Source organism: Triticum aestivum, chromosome 2D, assembly GCF_018294505.1.
Source record: "Triticum aestivum cultivar Chinese Spring chromosome 2D, IWGSC CS RefSeq v2.1, whole genome shotgun sequence".
Taxonomy (NCBI): Eukaryota; Viridiplantae; Streptophyta; class Magnoliopsida; order Poales; family Poaceae; genus Triticum; species Triticum aestivum.
The window spans coordinates 96,718,845-96,738,471 of NC_057799.1; the positions used below are offsets into that span (position 1 = coordinate 96,718,845).

Consider the following 19,627-nt stretch of genomic DNA (forward strand, 5'->3'; position numbering starts at 1 on the left):
TCACGAATTTTAAAAAATTTCATCGCTTTTTACAAGAGGTCGCGGATTTCAAAGAAATGTTCACAAATTATCAAAATAAAAATCATCAATTTTTCTAAAAAAAAATACGGATTCGAAAAAAGTTCACCTGATTTGAAAAAGTTCACGGATTTGAAAAATATTATATCGGTTTGATAAAAAGGTTCAAAAAATTGGAAAAGGTTCACCAGATTTTAAAAAAAGTTCACGGATTTGAAAAAAGTTCATCACTTTTGATAAATAAAAAGTTCACGAATTTGAAAAAAGTTCATCGAGTTTGAAAAAAAGTTTATCGAGCTTCAAAACAGTTCATCGAGTTTGAACGAAGTTGAGAAATAGTTAATCTAGTTTGAAAAAAGTTCATCGAGATTGAAAAAAAGTTCATCGAGTTTCAAAAAAATTCATCGAGTTTGAAAAAAGTTCATCGAATTTGAGAAAAAGTTCACCAAATTTAAAATATAAAGTTCATCGATTTTGCATTGAACCAGAAAAAAAGAAAAAAGAAAAAGGAATGAAGAAAAATGGAAAATGGAAAAATGAAAAATGAAAAAAGAAAAGCACATGGAAGAAAAGAATGAGAAACATACATGTAATCACATTAGGCGTGGTGGCGTGGTGGTTAGTGCAGTGTATGACAAAGCAGGAGGTTGGCTGTTCGAATCCCAGTGTGTTTCTTTTGTTTTGCTTTGCGTTTTCAGAAACAATAATAGGGTAAAAGGCCAGCCCATATAGCTTCGATGGGAGGAGATCGGGGGGTGTGCGCCCGCTACCAACTGGCCTATATTCGGCGCTTAAGGCGTCAAATAGGATTTGGCGCCCGTCAGCGTCCGTTCATCGCGGCTTCGCTGAAGCGGCACGCAAACAGGCCGGCCCAATTATCACAGATCGAGCGAAAAAAAATCGAAAAAAGAAAGCGCACGCGTGGATCGAACTAAGGCGCCGAATAGGATTTGGCGCCCGTCAGCGTCCATTCATCGCAGCTTCGCTGAAGCGGCACGCAAACAGGCCGGCCCAATTATCACAGGTCGAGCGAAAAAAATCGAAAAAAGAAAGCGCACGCGTGGATCAAACTACTGATCTCATTAAGGATTCTAGCGAGCCAAGCCAACCGAGCTAGCAACCCACAACGGTGTTAACGCAGCGCCAGCCTTAAATTATGTAAGACGGTGGCAAAATCCCTTTTTCCAAAGAAATCATTTTTTATAATATACGTTGAACAAAATTTAAAGACAGTGAACCTTTTTTGGAAACAAACACTTAACAAATTTCAAATACAAAAATGAACATTTGTAGTATGCGTTGAACAATTTTTTAATGTATGATGAACAAATTTTAAATACCCAATGAACACTTTTAAATATATGCTGAACAATTTCATAACATACGGTGAACATTTTTGTAATACACGATGAACATTTTTATAATGCTAGGTGAACTATTACATAATATATGATGAACATTTTCTTAATACGACGAAGATTTTCGTAATACACGGTGAACTTTTATATAATAAATAAAGAGAAGAAAAACAGAAACAGAAAATAAAAAAGGAAACATAAAAGAAGAAAAATAAAAGAAAAAGGAACCGAAAAATAAAAAACCGGAACAAAACAACTAAAAAGGACAAAAAGAGTGAAAAAACTGGAAGCAAAAAGCCATATAAGAAAACGAAAAAAAAACCGCAAAGAACAGAGACGGAAGCAGCAGCGAACGAATCCCGTACGTGGGCCGGCCCAATCGGAGGCTTGCCTCAGCGAAACCGCAACGACGATCTGACGCTAACGAGCGTCCAATAGGGTTTGCCCCTTTTTTCTGGGAACACCCGAGCAAATCTCTCAGTCCACCCACAAAGGATATTTTAGCCCAGTGGCCCGTCATCGTAAGCAACATGGCCCACTTGAGATATTGATTCCTTACTCGCTTTTCCAATACTTCGAACAAGAATAGAAAAAATAGACATTTGCGCACAACCTTGCCCCTCTATCGCTCTGTCGGTCCCCCCTCCCTCCCATGGCGATCCCCTACCGGATCACCGGCGGCCACGGCCGGCGGAGCCCGCTGCCGCTGCCCACCGCGAGGGCAATCCTCGCCGCTGTCATCACCGGGGCGGTCCTCTCCATCCTCTGCGTCCTCTCATTCACCCACTCCTTCTCCTACCTGGGGTTCCAGCCCAGGAGCGTCGACAAGCGGGAGAGCAGCCGCAAGTACCTCTACTGGGGCGCCCGCATCGACTGCCCCGGCAAGCACTGCAGCTCCTGCGCCGGCCTCGGCCACCAGGAGTCCAGCCTCCGCTGCGCCCTCGAGGAGGCCCTCTTCCTCGACAGGTAACAAATCAATCTCGTTCTCCTTCTCGTCGCTTCCTGCGGCCCGCTGTGTGGTGGCAAGGTGGTTCTAGGCTTCATGAAACGGGAATGGGTACCCCGGTGGTGAAATTTTTGTAGATTATGCTTCCAAATTGCAAAGGATGATCCATTTTGAGGAGGCAAATTGGTGCGAATGCTGTGTGTAATGTGGGTCAGGATATGCTGATATGCTAATGTGCAATGACACTGCATTGTGGTTTCTCTGCAGAATATTTGTCATGCCCTCAAGGATGTGCCTTAGTTCAGTGCACAACACAAAGGGGATAATTGATTCAAGCAACGCAACTTCAAATCCAAGGTCTTGCTTCTTAAGCACTTATGTCTGCCTGTTGCATTGTTTTGTCAAATTGGGTTGGAAATTGAATCTGTGATGTTTTTGCAGATGGGAAACGAGTTATTGTGCAATGGAATCCTTATATGATATAGACCTCATATCGAAAACTGTACCTGTTGTTCTGGACAATCCGCGTTCATGGTATGGGATAGTATCGAGAAGTACAAAACTGGGAGAAGGAGACGTAGCGCATGTGCAAGGAGTTAGCAGGGATGAACTCAAAGATAATCCACTTTACTCAGATGCTCTTCTTGTAAACCGCACTGCAAGTCCTCTTGCTTGGTGAGATTGCAACTCCATCAGGGTCTTTATGTTCTTTAATTGTTATTTTCAGATGGCCTCAAGTTCTAGTGACCACACCAAACCTAAGCTATATGTTATGTCTAAACTTGAAGAATAGACCTTAATCATCATTACAGTTCAGGTTTATGGAGTGCAAGGATCGGACCAAGCGTACCTCTGTGATGTTACCATACACTTTTCTGCCAACTATGCCAGCTAGAAAACTGAGAGTTGCAGCACGTAAGGTATATTTTCATTAGAATGATTTTCTGCCATGTATCACATGTTTTAATCGGATCTGATTACTTCCTTCAGATAAAAATATGTTTTATCGCACTAACTTGCTTGTTCTGAATTAATCTTATTCTTGTTTTTTATTTGGGGTGATTTCTTAAATCACGTGGATTCTGTTGATGCCAGAGAAAAATATAATCTGCATCCCAAAATCCTTGAAATTTGATGCTTAGTTATGAGAGTAACCATGTGTGTATCATGCTATCCCACTTAGAAGCTCTGGATTTCCACATCCTCCAGTAAGCAAATTATGCACTTCCCTTGGTGTACTTTGTTATATCGTTTGAACACATTGTCTCAGCAGGGAGCAGTGTGTATCTGCATATACCGTCAACTCACTAGTGATTGGTGAATAATTATTTCTTGCAGTACACTGTCACCTCATGCCATCATGAGATTTTGTTTAAATGCTTTCTCAGTCCTCTAGAGCTTCATCTTGCTAAATTTATTTCTTGGAATATGGTGTGGTATGATATTACTCTTGCAGTCCCTACTTTCTCTTCATATTTAATTGTTTATATGCTAGCTGCATCCTGCTTGTCTTGAAAGAACTTCAGAGTCTATTGTAGTTGTAAGAGACTGCTCTGCCAAAGATATTTGGTAGAACAAACTTAAGCTTTGGTTTTTTTGGTTGTGTATAGTTGGTCAGGCAGAACATAATATCCCATGTAGTAGAAAATGTATTGTTTGTGTATGTTCAGTGATACATCAGTCTTCTGTCACTAAACTGGTGTGCTCTCTTCAGATAAAAGAGATCCTTGGTGAATATGATGCTATTCATGTCAGACGGGGTGACCTACTGAAGAATAGGAAAGATAGATTTGGTGTTGAGAGGAGCCTTCATCCTCATCTGGACAGAGATACCCACCCTGAGTTCATCAAAAGAAGAATCGCAAAGTGGATTCCAAAAGGTCGCACTCTTTTCATTGCTTCAAATGAAAGGACACCAGGCTTCTTCTCGCCTCTATCAGACAGGTAAGTCTGACACCATTTGCCATCTGCTCTACTTGCATCACATATCAGGATCTCTGATATGACCATGGTAGAGTTCGTTTTCTGCAAATAGTTTACCATGACTGACTGAACTGTGTTCGCTTGATCATTGCATAAGGATTTTTTGCTTTCTTTTGTTTCCATATACTTAAGGAATTGACCATTCCTAAGTAATTCAACTAGAGGCTGTAGTACTTTAAGTAATCTGCCTTCCCATCTTGGAATTGTTGTGATTTGATCTATTTCATTAATTTTCTCCTGCATGTATAATTATGCACATGATCATTACGGCATTAACTATGGAACTTGACCATTAACAATATAATGGCAAGTTACAAAATTTGCATCTAGTTTGAGGAGACAAGCTGCCTAAGATTATAATGAGTTCCTCATTGTGTGGGTACAGGTACAAGTTGGCATACTCATCTAACTTCAGTGGCATATTGGAGCCAATAATCGAGAACAATTACCAGTTATTCATGGTGGAAAGGTTAATCATGCAAGGAGCAAAGACATTTGTGAAGACAATGAAAGAACTAGATAGTGATCTTGCCCTCTGCGACGACCCCAAAAAGAACACCAAAAACTGGGAAGTACCAGTTTACACTAGATGACCTGTGTGAATCTGTCATTGACATTAATGGTTAGAAACAATGACCTGCTCTGCTTACCATGAGACATAATTGTCTCGCATAGACACGGCAAAATGTTTGGATATATGCAGTTGTTCACACACACTCTAGCTTGTACTGAGCTGCTGATCCACCTGCTATATGTTGTAATATCCAGACAAGATATATGTTCCATTCGGTGGACCTTGTTATTTTCTCTTTGTAGTTGGGAACAGAAGAGAGGTTACGACTTATTTTTGGTGTTGTACACTGATGTAAGAGCCGCTGGATCTGCCAGCTAAGAAAACAAATAGTACACTACATCATACAACTACACTTTTGTTGCGTTACCTTATTATCTGTACTTGATCATTTTTTGCAAAATGTTATCTGAACATGTATATATTTACCTGGTATTATATTGCTCCCTCTTTCCGTAAATATGAGATGCATTTGCCTTTTTCACAGCCTACGGTATATGATTTTGATTATAATTTTTTCTTGCAATATGCCGATAAAATAGTTAGGGGCTGTTTGGATTGGAGCCTTCAGCTTTTTTTTTTGAGCGGATGCCGATCCAAAAAATTGGTCTTTGATCAGGCTGGGATTTCCGTTTGGACGGGCACCAATTTTTTGGTGCGCCCAACCCACCTCCACTCCTCCTTAGTTTTGCGGCAAATAGTTGGCAAATTTTCGACGGCAGATTCTTGCGCCAATTATTTGGTGCGCCCACGATTGCTGGGGCTAGCATAGGCAAAACCAAACAGCCACTTAGTTCCTTCAATGGATAAATCCTGATAGAATCCATCATTTTTGTACGGAATTCTCTTAGGCCCTATTGCAGTGCATCGGCTTCAATGAGGAGGGCGATGACGGCGGTGCGCCTTCACCTCGCTCCAATGCTTGTAGTCGTTATTAGATGGTCTACGGACCTGGATGTAATTTTTACTTCTGGTGTTCTTTGTACTACCATGACAGTTGATGAATAGATCGGAAGTTTTCTTGCAAAAAAAAAGTCTGATAAATAGATAAACAGTTTTCTATGATAAATCTGCTATTTCCTTCAGAAGCTTGCATAATCTGTACTCCCTCCAGCCATTTTTACTCTGCATGTAAGATTTGTTTGAAGTCAAACTTCGTAAAGTTTGACCATATTTATATGAAAAAATATTAACATCTGTAATGCTATACTTATACAATATAAAAACTAAAGTCATGACGCATCTAATATTGTTGATTTCACATTATGAATGTTGGTATTTTTTCTATAAACTTGGTCAAAGTTTATGAGGTTTGACTTCCGACAAATCTTATATGCGAACTAAAAAGGACCGGGAGTATGTGACACCTAGATATTTATATAAAAAATATATCCATCACACTAATAAATGTATATAACTAGCTCACCGTAAATGTAAATTTAATAATAGAGCATAAAAATATGTTGGAATTGCTAGTTCACAGCGGGTTTAGGTATTCTTTAATCTCACTCAACTAAGATTGTCCATTAAACTGCGCTCTCCAATACATGCGTGGAAAATTTTAAAATTTTGTGAGGGCATAAATTTTCTTCTTTTTGTCCAAAGTAGGCTTATCTCCGCCCCTCATATCAAATTGTAGGCTCGTATATTGACACTCCGTTGGCTTCTCTGATTCAAAGGAATTTCACATAATTTTTTGAGATTTGCGTCCTTCAAAATCATCACCGTGTGCTGTCACACTCACAGGATTAGAATCCTTACGAAAAATTCCTAATGATTCCTTTACACACTATTTTGGGGCAAAATTTCCACCAACTCAAATCTGTCATTCCTTTGTTTTTCATGTGGTGTCTCCAACTCTCCATGTCAAATTATTTTGAAGAAAATTTATGCACCTTTTCGATCCAATTGAATTGAAGAGGATACGGCACACTAATCTTCTACTTTTTCCATTACCATGTTATGACTTATGAGAGAAAGAAGAGAACACTTTGCACTTAATAGCATTGAGCAACCAGTTTTTGCATCAGCAAGATAGCAGGCCCTCGTGCATGTGCATGGGGGCAATGGCAGCAAAGAACATATCAAGAAGAATGGTGCAAGGGCTTGGCAAGCAGCAAACTACTCGCGACCTGATTGATCCTACGTTCCTAACTCATCTCTCAGACTTACTACTCGATGACCTCATTGATCCTAACTCATCTCTCACACTAATCGACCAGCACCCGCGCAAAAAAGAAACCAAGCCTGCAAAGCTACCTAGCTAGCTAGCGAGCGAGCTACAGCTACTCCTCTCTCCTCTCTATGTACACGACCGATCGAGGGCGAGACCGCCGGCGTAGCAGCCTAGACCTCGCTTCCGAGATCATGGGCGACGACGTCGCCGCGCTCCTCGCTGTGCGCCCGCTTCTTCTTGCCGTGGTGCAGCGCCACGCCGAACAGCTTCACCGTGTCGTCCTCCTCAGCCGCCGGCGAGTCCCGGTCCACGTCCATGTCCAGCTCCAGCAGCCTGCACGAGTTGGACGTGGCCACCGCTGCGGTGCCCGGGAGCGGCATGTGCCGCTGCGACGCGACCGACGAGGGGCTCGTGACGGGCGCCACGTGGTTCTGCAGGAAGTAGATGATGTCGTTGTAGAGCTTCTTCATGTGCGCCAGCTCCGACAGCAGCAGCGAGTTGCGCCGCCGCAGCTGGCGGTTGTCCTCCGACAGCGCCGCCAGGAAGTCGCCGCCGCCGTTGCCTCCACCGTGCGACGTGGCCGCGGCCGCCGGCTCTTCCTGGAAGTGCTGGTACACCGGGTGATGGTGATGATGCGCAGCCGGCGGTGGAGGCGGAGGCGGCGAGAAGGTGTTGCCGAGGTGGTAGTGGTGGTGGTACGCGGCCTGGTGCGGCACCATTGAAGGCAGAGGCGGCTGGGACGACTTCCTCCGGTGGATCTCAGCGAGGAGGTGCTTTGCTCCCTTCCTGAAGAACTCGTTGGCGAACTCCCATCTGTCGGCCACTATCTTCCTGAATCCCTGCAGCAAACCGCAATGCCAAGTGAACAAAAAAAAAAATCAAACTGTTCTTATAACTAGTTAAAAATCAACACCCAATAGTTACTGTGTTTTCTTTGAGATCATCAGGGAGAGATACATGACATGGCAACTGAATATTCAGTGTTGCTGCGCACGTATAGTAGTCATGTCATGTAGTGTGGTGTGGCAATGCATTGCATGGTATATACGTAGGGCATAGCTCTACATACATAAATTCGACCTGTGGATAGTGTCAATCTTCCCCCCAATGATTGACAGTGGAGAGTGGTGTGGCAATGTTGGGAGAGTGTGTACAAGCTTCTGAGTACAAACTACACTTCTTAGTATGCATCCACATTAGTTTGTCACTTGTTTTTTGCTATCCAAGTGACAGAAGAGAAGCATATGGCAAGTGCAGCTAATAACTCATGCTTTAAAAGAAGAAACCAAATGTGCAAATAGAAACAAAACGGTCCTCACTTATCATGCATACATCTTGCCAGAAAACTGATGGATTAACTGATTAGCCGAATAATCTTCTGGCTTGCATAAATGGCCACCAAAGTAAGGCCAAAGTAGTAAGAAATGGGGAGGGGGGGGGGGGGGGGGGGGGGGGGGGGGCGTAGATTAAATTCCATTTCAACAAAAGAACAGTGTGATGGACGCGTTGTAGCTTACAGCCTGATCTATTCGACGGCTTGTCACAGACCAGGAAGCAAGGAACTAATCTTGTTGGAATGTCACAATCACACCCATATACAGCCCTTTTCCCATGCACCTCGCAAACAAAATCTTTGGAAAGAGGTGCATTAACTTTTGCATCTAGCTTGTCACGTTCTAGGAAACAATGGATGGATGCAAGGCCATCCATGCATGCACCATTGCTTTGACCAAATTAAAATACAAAACCAAACAAAACTTGGACATGAACACGGCGCACACATGAGCACTCCGCACACATATGCATGCCATGGACGCCCTAACTAGCAAACCGGAAGAAGATTAACGAAACAAATCGAACAAAGAGCAAACTTGCTGGACTAAACATGCATGTGTGGAGTACGGGGCAGCAGATAATGAGTAGTAACATACATAGGTGTTGAGCTGCCGGACGAAGCTGGAGAAGTTGTTGTGCTTGAAGTAGTTGGGGAGGAGGTCCCGGGCGAACTCGGGCGGCCTCCAGACGACGAAGGTGGCGTCGTCCTCCCCCCACGACACGATGTGGTCGGTGCAGGGGTCGTCCACCAGCTGGTACGTCTTGGTCAGGAACGGCGCTGGCACCGGTTTCCCAGCAACGCCGCCGCCGGCACCGTGCGCCCCCGCCGCCCCAGAGCCCATCTCCATGGACACCACCATCTCCCCGCACCTCTCCACAAGGAAAGCCATGGCCTCCTCAACCACACGTACGTACTCCCCGCTGCTTCTACCTAGCTCAGGGACTCAGTCACTCAGGGTGGGTGGAGAAGAAGAAGGAGCAGCAATATAAGCTTAAGCCCAGGGAGGAGGAAGAAGAGAGGGAGAGTGAGGGGGGAGGAGTGAGGAAGAAAGAAAGGCTGACCCTCTTTAGCTATATCTCCAGTCTCACTGTCTCACACTCACACACATAAAAACACACACACACACACACACACACATGACACGCCCCCACGCCCACGAACGCCTCCAAATATTCTCGTGTGGGTCACGCGCGCAGCTGCTGCCTGGATGGGCCGCCCTCTTTCCTTCTCTCTTTCGCCCTCTAGCTAGGGCTATAGTAGCACTAGATCAGCAGAGCCGACCCCTCCCCCTCTCATCATTATATATGCGTACGCATCGATATCTGTGCATCAGCAGTGCTGCTTGTATACGTGGATGTGCTTCAAGCCAAGGTGGTGCTGGAAAGGAAATCACAAGGAAGGGTCGATGTTGCAACTGAATTAGCATATGCAGGTTGCTACAGTCCTAATGTGCTTAGTTGAGTCATACTTAGTACTGGTCAATGTGCAGCACCAGCTTTGTAAGGATCATGCACACTGATCAGATGTTCAGGTCTCAGCAAAAACTTGTGTGCATGTGGCATTTTCCTCCAAAAATGCAGTGCAAATGGTCAAGGATAGTTTTCTCAGACCCACATCAATTCTATCTTCTTCTTTTGGCAAGACAAGGCGCCATGGCCAAGGTGTACAAAGGAAGACTAGTCAAACAGTGCAAAGTTCTCTCTCTTGGCTCTTGCTGTTACTTGTGGGATTCTCAGAGATAATTCTGAAAGGGTTCTACGGCTAGTGTCCCTGCGATCTTGACACAAGGTAGTTACTGAAGCTGCAGAAATTTACATGCAATAGGTTTCTATATTTTTTTTCTGCGAAAATAATAATTTTGCATGCAACTGCACAAATTGATGAAGGAGCAGCAGGAAAGGACCGAGATGGATGTGTACATGAGATGGATGCAGATATGAGAGTAGATGGATGGGCATTAAATCGATGGCCCGGTTCAACGGATGGCTCCAAAACCAAAGTCTCCGTTGGATGTACGGCGGCGATGGATGTGATCACACGATGGAACAGGAGAACATTTTGCAGTAAAGCTGGATCGATCCATGGAGCGGCAGCAGGCGGGCACGGGCTGATCGATCATGAAACAATATATTATTATTGGTCAGAAAAGTGAGAGGAAAGAAAAGAAAAGTAAGCAAAAGTAAAGCTGGCTCTGCTGCTACGATGCAAGAGGATGAGGATGTGGAAAAGGAAGAGAAGAGAAGGGATTGTACCGCACGGACGGCCGGTATCCTCGTGGTATTTAGTGACCAAATTGTTCTTCTCCCTCTTCTTCCTCTCTCTCACTCACCCCATGCAAATGCACAGCCCTGCACGCCGCAGACATGTACACATGTCTAGTTGCGAAACAGCCAAAGATACTTTCCCTGCGCTGTGCCTGGTGACTTGCACCTCTCGACGCAGGCCCGTGACTTCCACGCCACACACGCACACACAGCAAGCAAAGAAAACCAGAGAGCCAACATGTCGAGAGAGAGAGAGAGGGAGGGAGGAGGGGAGTAAATACACGTACAGGCGACTGGTGAGCGAGCGAGTACTGAGTGGTAACAATAACAATGCACATCTGAGCTCGCTGCCGGGCTCGCTGGGAGGGATCCACTTTTGATGCAACTTCATTTTCCATCGCCGCTACCTCCATCATCACCACCACCCCTGCCGCTGCCACACTGGCCGGCCGGCCTCTCGCTTGCAGGAGCCGGGCGATGGACGCAGCATATGCAGCTAGCAAGGCTGCTGCTGCTGCGGCTTCCATTAATGCCACCAGTATCAATGTGCAAGCAAACAAACATTCCTCTACCCCATCTTTTCAACCGCGTGCAGCATTCAAAGGAACAGAACCAAACTTCTTCTTCCTCCTCACTCCCGATGAGCAGAGCACGCATCATGAGCTGCTGCCGCCTGCCTATGTGTGCGCACAGTGGCCAGGCCACTGACCAGCCAGCTGCGAGTAAAACCCTAGTGGGTCGTGAGATCAGATCGCTCTGCGCGCAGGGTTTAGCTGGATTTGTGCACGCTCTTCACTTCCGTCCAGGGGCGGTACACCCCTTTCTCCGAGCGAGGTAAAGCAGTGAATCAACAATCACCAGTTTGGCTCGGTCAAACTTGCCCAAGATCCAGCCCAGGGCTGCCCTGCAGGTGGTGGTGGTCGATTCACAGATATAGATGCAGCTGCTTCCTGCTAGCTAGCTTAGGGTTTTGGCATGCAGGTACTCATCAGGATGCCACCAGCTGCAAGCAACATATGCATATGCATCAAAACAGGAGGCAGCGCTACATATCTGTAGCCAGGCTAGTGCAGCACCCTGCTGGGGTACGGCCCTAGCTATATATGAGTATGCATCAAATATGTATGTAGCGTCATAGCCTGTAGCTTTGAGTACCAAGAAAGAAAGAAAAGGAAAATACTCCACAACAGGGGAAAGAACTGATATAAAACTAGCAAGAAGCAAGTCACAGCATACTACTGGTAGGACTGAAGGGAGTAGATGATGATGAGGCCTAGAGGCAAAAGCATGCATGAATGTATGATAAAACTATATATTTTTGCTTTAAAGTGTGCAGTGATGTGGAGATTGGCTATGGAGTTTGAATATTATGGAAGATTCTGTTCCATATATGACAAGCTGTGCCCTGATGATGTGTTTGCAGTAGACATTTTATGAGTACATCACATGACCTTTCCCATCCCCCACATGTGGCCCACTGCATTTGTGGCCAGGTCTAGATCTATCTTTGACTGGGAAATATGTATTAAATAATCAAGGGAGCAAGAGAGAGAAAAAGCTGATGAGAGAGAGAGATCGTCACATTTCATATATATTTAAGATATGCATGTACAACCCCTCAAAAAAATAAAGAGATATGCATGTACAATGTAGAGACAAGTGAGATGTGAAACAAGAAAAAGAATGCCATGGTTCTTCTCTAGATGAGGCCCACATTATCTCATCATCATCTTGATGACACCATGCACACATATGCTAGATGCCGTTAAAAACCAGTTTTCTAGACAATATCGTGTTCCACAAATGTCTGTCGTTCCAAGATTCCTCTGAAACCATACAGTTCTTTATCATATCAATGCATTGTTGCATGCAAGAGATACTGTGCACGGCGCTTAATTAAACAAGCCTGCATGCGATTTGCTGCGACGCTCTTGTCTGCATGTTAAACAACGCATCTGTATTCGTGCAAATGAACTGAGAGACGATGCTACTAGAATAATGAGGGCGTATATAATACTCGGTGGAGATGGCAGCACCTTTGCAAAAGATCGTGGAGCCGCTTGTTCTTTGCCCAATCTACAGGCATAGAGCTCATGTGATGAAAAAGAAAGAGGGGACGTGGTGTGTATGCCCTGCCTCTGCCTGCCTGCCTTCTCAGTCCCGGCTCTCTAGGCTGCATAGAAAACAGCTGCATCTTGGACTCTAGCATGATTGCCACTCACAAACCTGCAATAAGCCTTGTGGAGGATTAGACAATCAATTAGATGCACTCGATTAAAGAGAGATCTAGACGTTTATGCTGTCCTATAGCCTAGCTCTGCGCACATAGATAGATTAGATTAGACTTGAATGGTCATGTACTGCACGGTACTGGCACATACTAGATGCATAGATCTCAGCCATGCATGTGTGCGCTACCTAGGTCCACAGCTAGTACATCTTTCCAGGTTTCTTATTAGGCATGTTTGTATGTTTGTCCCTTGGTGTGTACTGCTGTGTACGTACTAGGCTAGCTAGTCACTAGTCACTAGTCACTACTACAACACTAATGCATGGAGCGCTAGAAGTAGAGCTAACTGGGCAGGCAAGGCAGATGCATGGGTGCAGAGATGGATCGCGTCTTTTGCCGTGGTTGCATTCGCGGACAAAAGGTTTGATTCTTCTTTCACCACATCTATGCATGCACAAGAGCTCTTTTATCTAGGAAAATGGAAAAGCAGGAGAAAAGACACTCCAAAGATAGGGAGGTTGATAGACAAAGGAAGCTTTTCAGAGAACATTTCCCTCTTTTTCATTCTCAAGGGGAGAGAAAGATGAGAGGAAGAGGGGAGGGGGTCAGGCAGAGGTCAGAGCATTAAGGTGGAAACTGATTAAAGTCGATCTCATCTGTGCATGCACATAAAGGAGGGCCGTAAAGATGTGATTTACCACCACTCGTCTGTATGGCTTTTCCCTCCCCCAAGGACTTACACATGTGCATGCACACATCTCTCCTCTGTCATGTTCTGCCGTGGGGTGTGTGGGTGGGGGTCGTGCTGCCTCTGAGCGCTAGATTTAGATGTTTCTACGCCTTGATAAACTAATGCCGGCCGTGCATGATCTAAGCAGGTATTGAGCAGGAGGGCCTTTTCCAGACGTGAACAGCTTAGATGCAGAGCATTAAACTTGGCTTGCACTGACCTTTCAAACATTTAAGCTACCTTGATCTAAGCTAAAGCATCACAGCATGAAGCCATGAACTGAAACCTTCTACTGGTAGTTTGCTACATCGCTCATGGGAGCATGCATGGATATGGATGCATGAAGAAGATGGATCAAGTCATTTCTGCACGGCGTCATCGGCCATCTCCCACGGCTTTGACGACGCAGGAAGGCAGGCAGCCGGTGACTGCACGGCGCGAGGTGGCCGGAACAATCAAGCCCATCCCTGCCCGTGCATGGCTCTGCGTCATGGGCGGTCGCAAGGGAGCAGGGCATGCGTCCAACCTCGTGCACTGCACACGTGAGTGGACGCTAGGGCTCACATCCGTGAAGCTTCCAATCCCCATCTCCCTCTCCCCCCTCTCCCCTCTCTCTCTCCTCTCATTTAAACTCGAGCTTGCGCATCCTAGCTACCAATGTGCAGCACTGCATGGCATGTGGGGCGCGCGTATTGCAGTCCAGTCCAGGACTCCAGTGCAGTGCAGTGTATCATCCTCTCTTTCTCTCTCTTACACACCACACTTCACCATGATACTGCTGTCCCTTTCTCTCTCATCTCTCTCTCTGGTGACTAGTATCATAGTATGGTACTGGTGTATATCTCTTCTCAGCCGGCCAGACAGCCAGCAGGGTCACAAGTGCATGGCCGGGGGCTCTCGATGCCTGCCCGGTCTCCTGTTGCTCCCCACATGGTGTCACATGCGCCGATGCCTCCTCTTCCCTTCCCCTCTCTTCTCTGGTCGCGCAAGCCAACAGTTTCATATGTTTGCCCAGCATTGCTGCTGCTTGTGCTTGTGTGTGTATTTACTGTTTGGCCGATCTGGCCTCCTGCATGCATGATGCATCCATCCATAGACCACACGGTACAACGGAAAGAAAAGGTTTTTTACTGTTCCTACGGCCATGCCCCATGCATAGAGCTTGCTAGCCATTTCCTGCCTGCCCTCGCCGAATCTAATCATGCCTGTCTTGGCATCGGCCACTCACTCTCCTTTTACCCTAGAGGAATATATCACAGTGTGCCGGTAAAAGGTGAGCTGGAAATAAGAGCAAACTAATACTATGTGTCAAAAGAGTACTGGCAGATGGGTAGTACCTCCTATGCAAGCTCAGCTTTAAGGGCGCCAACCGCTACCAGTCAAAGAAACATGTATGGACTCAATTAACTCATGGTTTAAGGAAAAGAACATGTATTGAATCGTGATGAAGTCCAGTTGGTAGCCCCTGGGGAGAAGATCATGACAGAATTAAAAATGTGCAGGCATGTTTCAGCTTTAGCAAAATGGACAGTAAGTGATATACAGATGTAAGAGCACGTTTTAAGAAGGATACAAGACCATTTAAAGCAGGCAATACCTGTTTGAGCCGCAATTTATTGAGGTGGAAAAGAAGCATTTTCAGAGCACTTGTATCAATAAGTCAGAGTTCATGTGCTATGGTATATCTGGAAAGGGGGGTAGATGAAGATGCTGCACTCACTATGATATAATAAACGCGGTGGTGGTTCCATCGCGTAATGAGCCCTGGACGGCTCTGAGATGTTTCAGGCTTGCCTGCTTACGGAAGTGGATTAAAAGCCACAACATTCACCGCCGCAGTTGCTGCTAGTGCTCGCTGAGAAGCTGGTCCCAAACGGATGCAATTTTTTTACTGCAAACTGAGGTAGCAGCCTGATCGCATGGTCCTCACGATGTGAATGTTTCTGTCGAGCTCCTTGAAGCACGCATTTCCAGATCTTCATCTTGGATGTGCGTGCAATGCACAAATACCATGGCCTGGTTTACTGGCATATATAAGGCCCAGTGAATTAATCATACTTCTCACCTTGATTTATTTTCTTCTGAAAAAGACTCAGCTCGATCTGCACATATATGGATTATAACTAGAGTGCTTAAAGTGATCTAGGCAATGATATATGGATTATTTTTTGAAGAGATGTGTACAGTTCTATGCTAACCACTAAAGCTGGTTCTAGTATTGAATAGCAGAGTAGAAAACGGTCCTAACTAATCGCAAAGGCAAGCAAATGGCACCCCAAAGGGTAATACCGGAAATGCCAACATGTAGCAGGAGCAGCAGCAAGCACTAACATGGGATGCTTCTCTGAAGCACAAAAGAGAACAGGTTCAGGTCCAGGGGCTAGGCAAGTGCATATGCAGGGAATTAACCAAGTGATGGAGGAATGTTGCAAGCAATGATTGTCCTAGCAAGCTCCTTTGACACATACATATGTCTCACTAGATTCTGATGCAAAGATTTAGATCTCCACAGGCAAAAGCAGCCGGGAGTAGTAGTAGTGAGAGGAGCAGGGCGGGAAAGGTGAGAAAAAGCTAATTGGAATCATCAGAAGTTGCCAGCTTTCAGAACCCTGTGGGTCCAGCTTGGATCAAGGAGAATCATGCATGCATTTGCATATTGCCCAAAGCACTCCAAAGATGAGGAGATTTCTAAAAGCCTGTAGACTCCATATACTGTAACTTATCTACCAAAAGAATGTCTGTCTTGGACATGGTAGAGAAAGATGGTGGCTGTCTTTATAGGGAAAAGGAGCAGCAACATGTGCTGTCCTGCCACACACTTTTAGTTAATCAGCTGGTAATTACCAGTACACCAATCCTAAGTAGAAGAATCCAATGTGCCAACTTGCAACAACAGCAAAAGAAGCAATCGATTAGATTAACCTCGTTTTCTCCTTCTCAAGACAGTATCCCTTAATTTCCAAGATCATATACCCATGTCTGCACCATGTGTACATGTACTGCTTGTCCTCTGTGGTCTACATGCATGTATGACTCAGATTTTCAGAGAGCTCAGACGTATATGCACTGGGGTTGTACAGTACTAGAGCTGTACTCTATAGTCTACCGTCTACATGTACAAGACAGATTTGTATAATTGTGTTGTAGGGTGTGCTCAAGTAGATACGTACCTACCTACCACGGTGCAGCCCATGGGCCATGGAGACGATAGAGGCCAACAGTAAATCCAAGCAGAGCTGACAGATTCCTCCTCTTGGTTCAAAAGCAAGTAAAACGACCGGCTCTGAAGCTGGAACGTGAAGCAGTAAACAACAAGGCAAACTACACAGGTAGCCTGGGACGGACTGGGAGCCCGCATACAGGAACAATCCCGTCGTCTCCGTCGATCATGTGCTCGGGGCGCAGGAAGCCATTATCGTGCGCGCCCCACCTCAAAAGAGAAGAGAGAGACGAAGAGGTAGACAGATGATAGCCAAAAACTCCTCAGGTGGTTATTTCAGAACAGAGGGAATAGTAACTAACCAGCTGGAGAACAATGGTGAGGTACATGATGGCAAGCAAGATCAGCTGCTCAGCTCAAGCCCAGGGAAGGCAGCTCCTCAGACTGTGGTTAGCTTTTGGTTATGCTTGGTGCTGCAATCGTCCCCAATCATTGTTGCCTTGGGTGCTCTGCACTTCCTCAGACTGAAGGCCCTGATCTGGTGTTCCAAATATGTGATTGCATGATGGGCAGCCATACTTCAAGGTTGTTCCATTTCAGTGTTTCAGATAAGAAGGCTTACATGTTGGGTTCCATAATGCAGATGCAGACTGTAGGATCCCAAACAGCTCAAGAACAACTGGATCACTTGAAGTTTTTCTTGGTCAATAGCATCCAGGAGCTTGTCAGAGGGCAGGACTCAAACTGTCATACCGATCATCTGGCATCCTGCACGAGATGCAAGTTGCCATTAAATAACTCCCAGGTCTCCAAAGATACATCAAGAACCCAACATGATGAGTCAGGGCGAAATGATCACAAGAAACTTTCAGGAAGACAACCAAACTAAATTTAGGAGTGTAAACATGAATCTGGTTACATGATTAGCCGTTGTTACAGACACCTTTGAACAGGAAAGATCTAGAGCTTCAAGCACTTCTTAGTACAGGAAAACAATAGTACTAGCACTCAGCAAAGAAAAGGTTACATTTGTTTCTCAGAGGACGTATGTGAAGTGAAATGGAGATGACATACTTGGCTTCCTCATCGACTTCCTCCGTTCTCTGGCTCATCAGTCTCAGCACCTGTTGCTTCGCCTTACTGGTCTTCCTCCAGCTGCCCTTGTCAACAGAATCAGAGTCCAAAACGGATTCAGAATCGGATGATGATGACGATGCGCTGTCCCTTCTGTGCCTTCTCTTCTTCTGCTTCCCTTTGGGTCGCCGCTTCTTGTTCTCTGAATTCGAAGAACTGCCACTTTCAGAAGAATATCCAGAGCCGGTAGCTGATGATTCAGTATCCGAGTCGAACAGAGTCCTCACTGTTATGCCGATCTGAACCATTATGTGAACGGTTTTTTCTCTTACTTTTTCCCTCCCTTCTTGTAGATTTTTCCTTCTCCATCTTTTTTTTCATCAGCTTCTTCTCCTCCCTCTCCTTTTCAAGATCAGGATCACAAATTGATACTAGGACTCTAACACAGTGGACTACGTCAACTTGGGGTTTTCAAGCTGCTGTGTCCTTTAAGGCCGTAATATGTAGGCACAGTCGTTCTTGCACTCATATCTCTAGTACCCAAGCTGGAAACACTTCTGAAATTAGGAATATGCATCACCGGAAGAAGTTGGTGAAGCTTTTGGTTTCACATGGTACTGCAGCCTTCTCCATACTCGCCAGATACATCTGTCTCTTGGCTTCATTCCTCTCTTACCAGCGGCTTGGCCCCTCTTCCTTCTGCCCATAGGCATTGACATTGCAGGCAGCAGCTGCAGCTCCATGTTCAGCTTGAGCCCTGCTCAATCCGTTCACAGCTGATAAGGCCTTCAACATGCACGTCAAATGTGACGATGTGTAATTTTCAACTGCATCACGGTAAACGTTGGTGTTCTTCCTCCTATTTCTTCGTCGGCAACTAGCAAATGACCCTCTGGCCTCCCTTCCTTGGTTTCTTGCCTTGCCTATCCTTCTACCCATCCACCCAGTGTGTCTTGTATTCTCCAACTATTAAGCCGTTGCCAAAAGTGAATGTTGGCGGTTGTCTTCTGTATATCGATATATACATTGTCAGCTTCACCTGAACCTTTGACTGTTGTGATCCTTTGGTGCATGGCTGCACGCATCCCAGTCCAGGCAGATGTGACTTTCATGTAGTTAAGGATCTGAGATGGGCACCCAATATCAAGTTCACCAATACACAAATTTGCAATATAGAACAGAAATTCATATAGTCCTGAACGTCAAGGATTGGGCATGAAAAATCATTTGAATCACAAAATTTAAATATCGTAAACAATGAGCTCTTATCAGATTACCTAGTCTTCTTTGCAGACAAAACTTCGCTGGAACAGCAAGAGGTGGATGAGTTGGCCAAAATAGCTTCTGCTACCTGCACAATTATAAGAACACTTCATTAAAACTGAATACATGCCAAGCTGGTTGATACTATACTAATGAAATGAAGCACAGGCAGCACATGTCTTCCAGCAAAACTAAGGCGATCATTTTTACCGAACATGGAGCAGGCATTCAACAAGCAGGTGCAGGAAGTAGACACAGACATTTGCACGATCTTTGTCATTGTATCAGTGTCATTAGATCATCCATAATTGATTTTTCCCTAGCACCACGTGATGACATCATGCCACAGCATTGCCTGCTTTCTCCCGCACCACAACAGATGTTCTCACCTCACTTCATCCGCCACAGCCAGGCATCCAATGTATCACCAACTGCCCTTTAACAGTTAAGGCACATAAGCATGCTCTTTCATCTTTAAAGGACAATTTCTCACAAAAAAAAAGTTGGAAAATGATCTG

At 45.2% G+C, this 19,627-nt stretch overlaps 2 protein-coding genes and 1 pseudogene across 3 annotated transcripts; 1 reads left to right on the forward strand and 2 right to left on the reverse strand.

Annotated features, from left to right (window-relative positions):
* Positions 1–1,971: 1,971 nt before the first annotated feature.
* On the forward strand, positions 1,972–5,245 carry LOC123051899 (uncharacterized). 2 transcript variants are annotated; one of them, XM_044474891.1, is made up of 6 exons: positions 1,972–2,342; positions 2,590–2,679; positions 2,764–2,997; positions 3,140–3,242; positions 4,037–4,266; positions 4,691–5,245. In XM_044474891.1, exons 1-6 carry the CDS (start codon positions 2,029–2,031, stop codon positions 4,896–4,898), a joined length of 1,179 nt encoding a protein of 392 aa, XP_044330826.1. In that variant the 5' UTR covers positions 1,972–2,028; the 3' UTR covers positions 4,899–5,245. The 2 variants fall into 2 exon arrangements, with proteins under 2 accessions (XP_044330826.1, XP_044330827.1); XM_044474892.1 differs by lacking the exons at positions 1,972–2,342; positions 2,590–2,679 and having other exon boundaries at positions 2,762–2,997; positions 3,135–3,242.
* Positions 5,246–6,855: 1,610 nt separating this feature from the next.
* On the reverse strand, positions 6,856–9,525 carry LOC123051901 (heat stress transcription factor B-4b). Its single transcript, XM_044474894.1, has 2 exons — positions 8,984–9,525; positions 6,856–7,891 (listed from the first exon to the last, which is right to left on the reverse strand). The coding sequence occupies exons 1-2, from the start codon at positions 9,275–9,277 to the stop codon at positions 7,223–7,225; spliced, it is 963 nt and encodes a 320-aa protein (XP_044330829.1). The 5' UTR covers positions 9,278–9,525; the 3' UTR covers positions 6,856–7,222.
* A 263-nt stretch (positions 9,526–9,788) lies between these two features.
* Positions 9,789–19,587, reverse strand: LOC123051900 (uncharacterized; annotated as a pseudogene).
* Positions 19,588–19,627: the final 40 nt, after the last annotated feature.

Excerpts from the sequence above, each read along its gene's own strand:
- LOC123051901 (XM_044474894.1), bottom strand. The coding sequence starts at position 9,277 with ATGGCTTTCCTTGTGGAGAGGTGCGGGGAGATGGTGGTGTCCATGGAG. Across the intron at positions 7,892-8,983 it reads TCCGGCAGCTCAACACCTAT|GGATTCAGGAAGATAGTGGC; the intron begins GTATGTTACTAC and ends GGTTTGCTGCAG.
- LOC123051899 (XM_044474891.1), top strand. The coding sequence starts at position 2,029 with ATGGCGATCCCCTACCGGATCACCGGCGGCCACGGCCGGCGGAGCCCG. Across the intron at positions 3,243-4,036 it reads TGAGAGTTGCAGCACGTAAG|ATAAAAGAGATCCTTGGTGA; the intron begins GTATATTTTCAT and ends TGCTCTCTTCAG. Across the intron at positions 4,267-4,690 it reads TTCTCGCCTCTATCAGACAG|GTACAAGTTGGCATACTCAT; the intron begins GTAAGTCTGACA and ends GTGTGGGTACAG.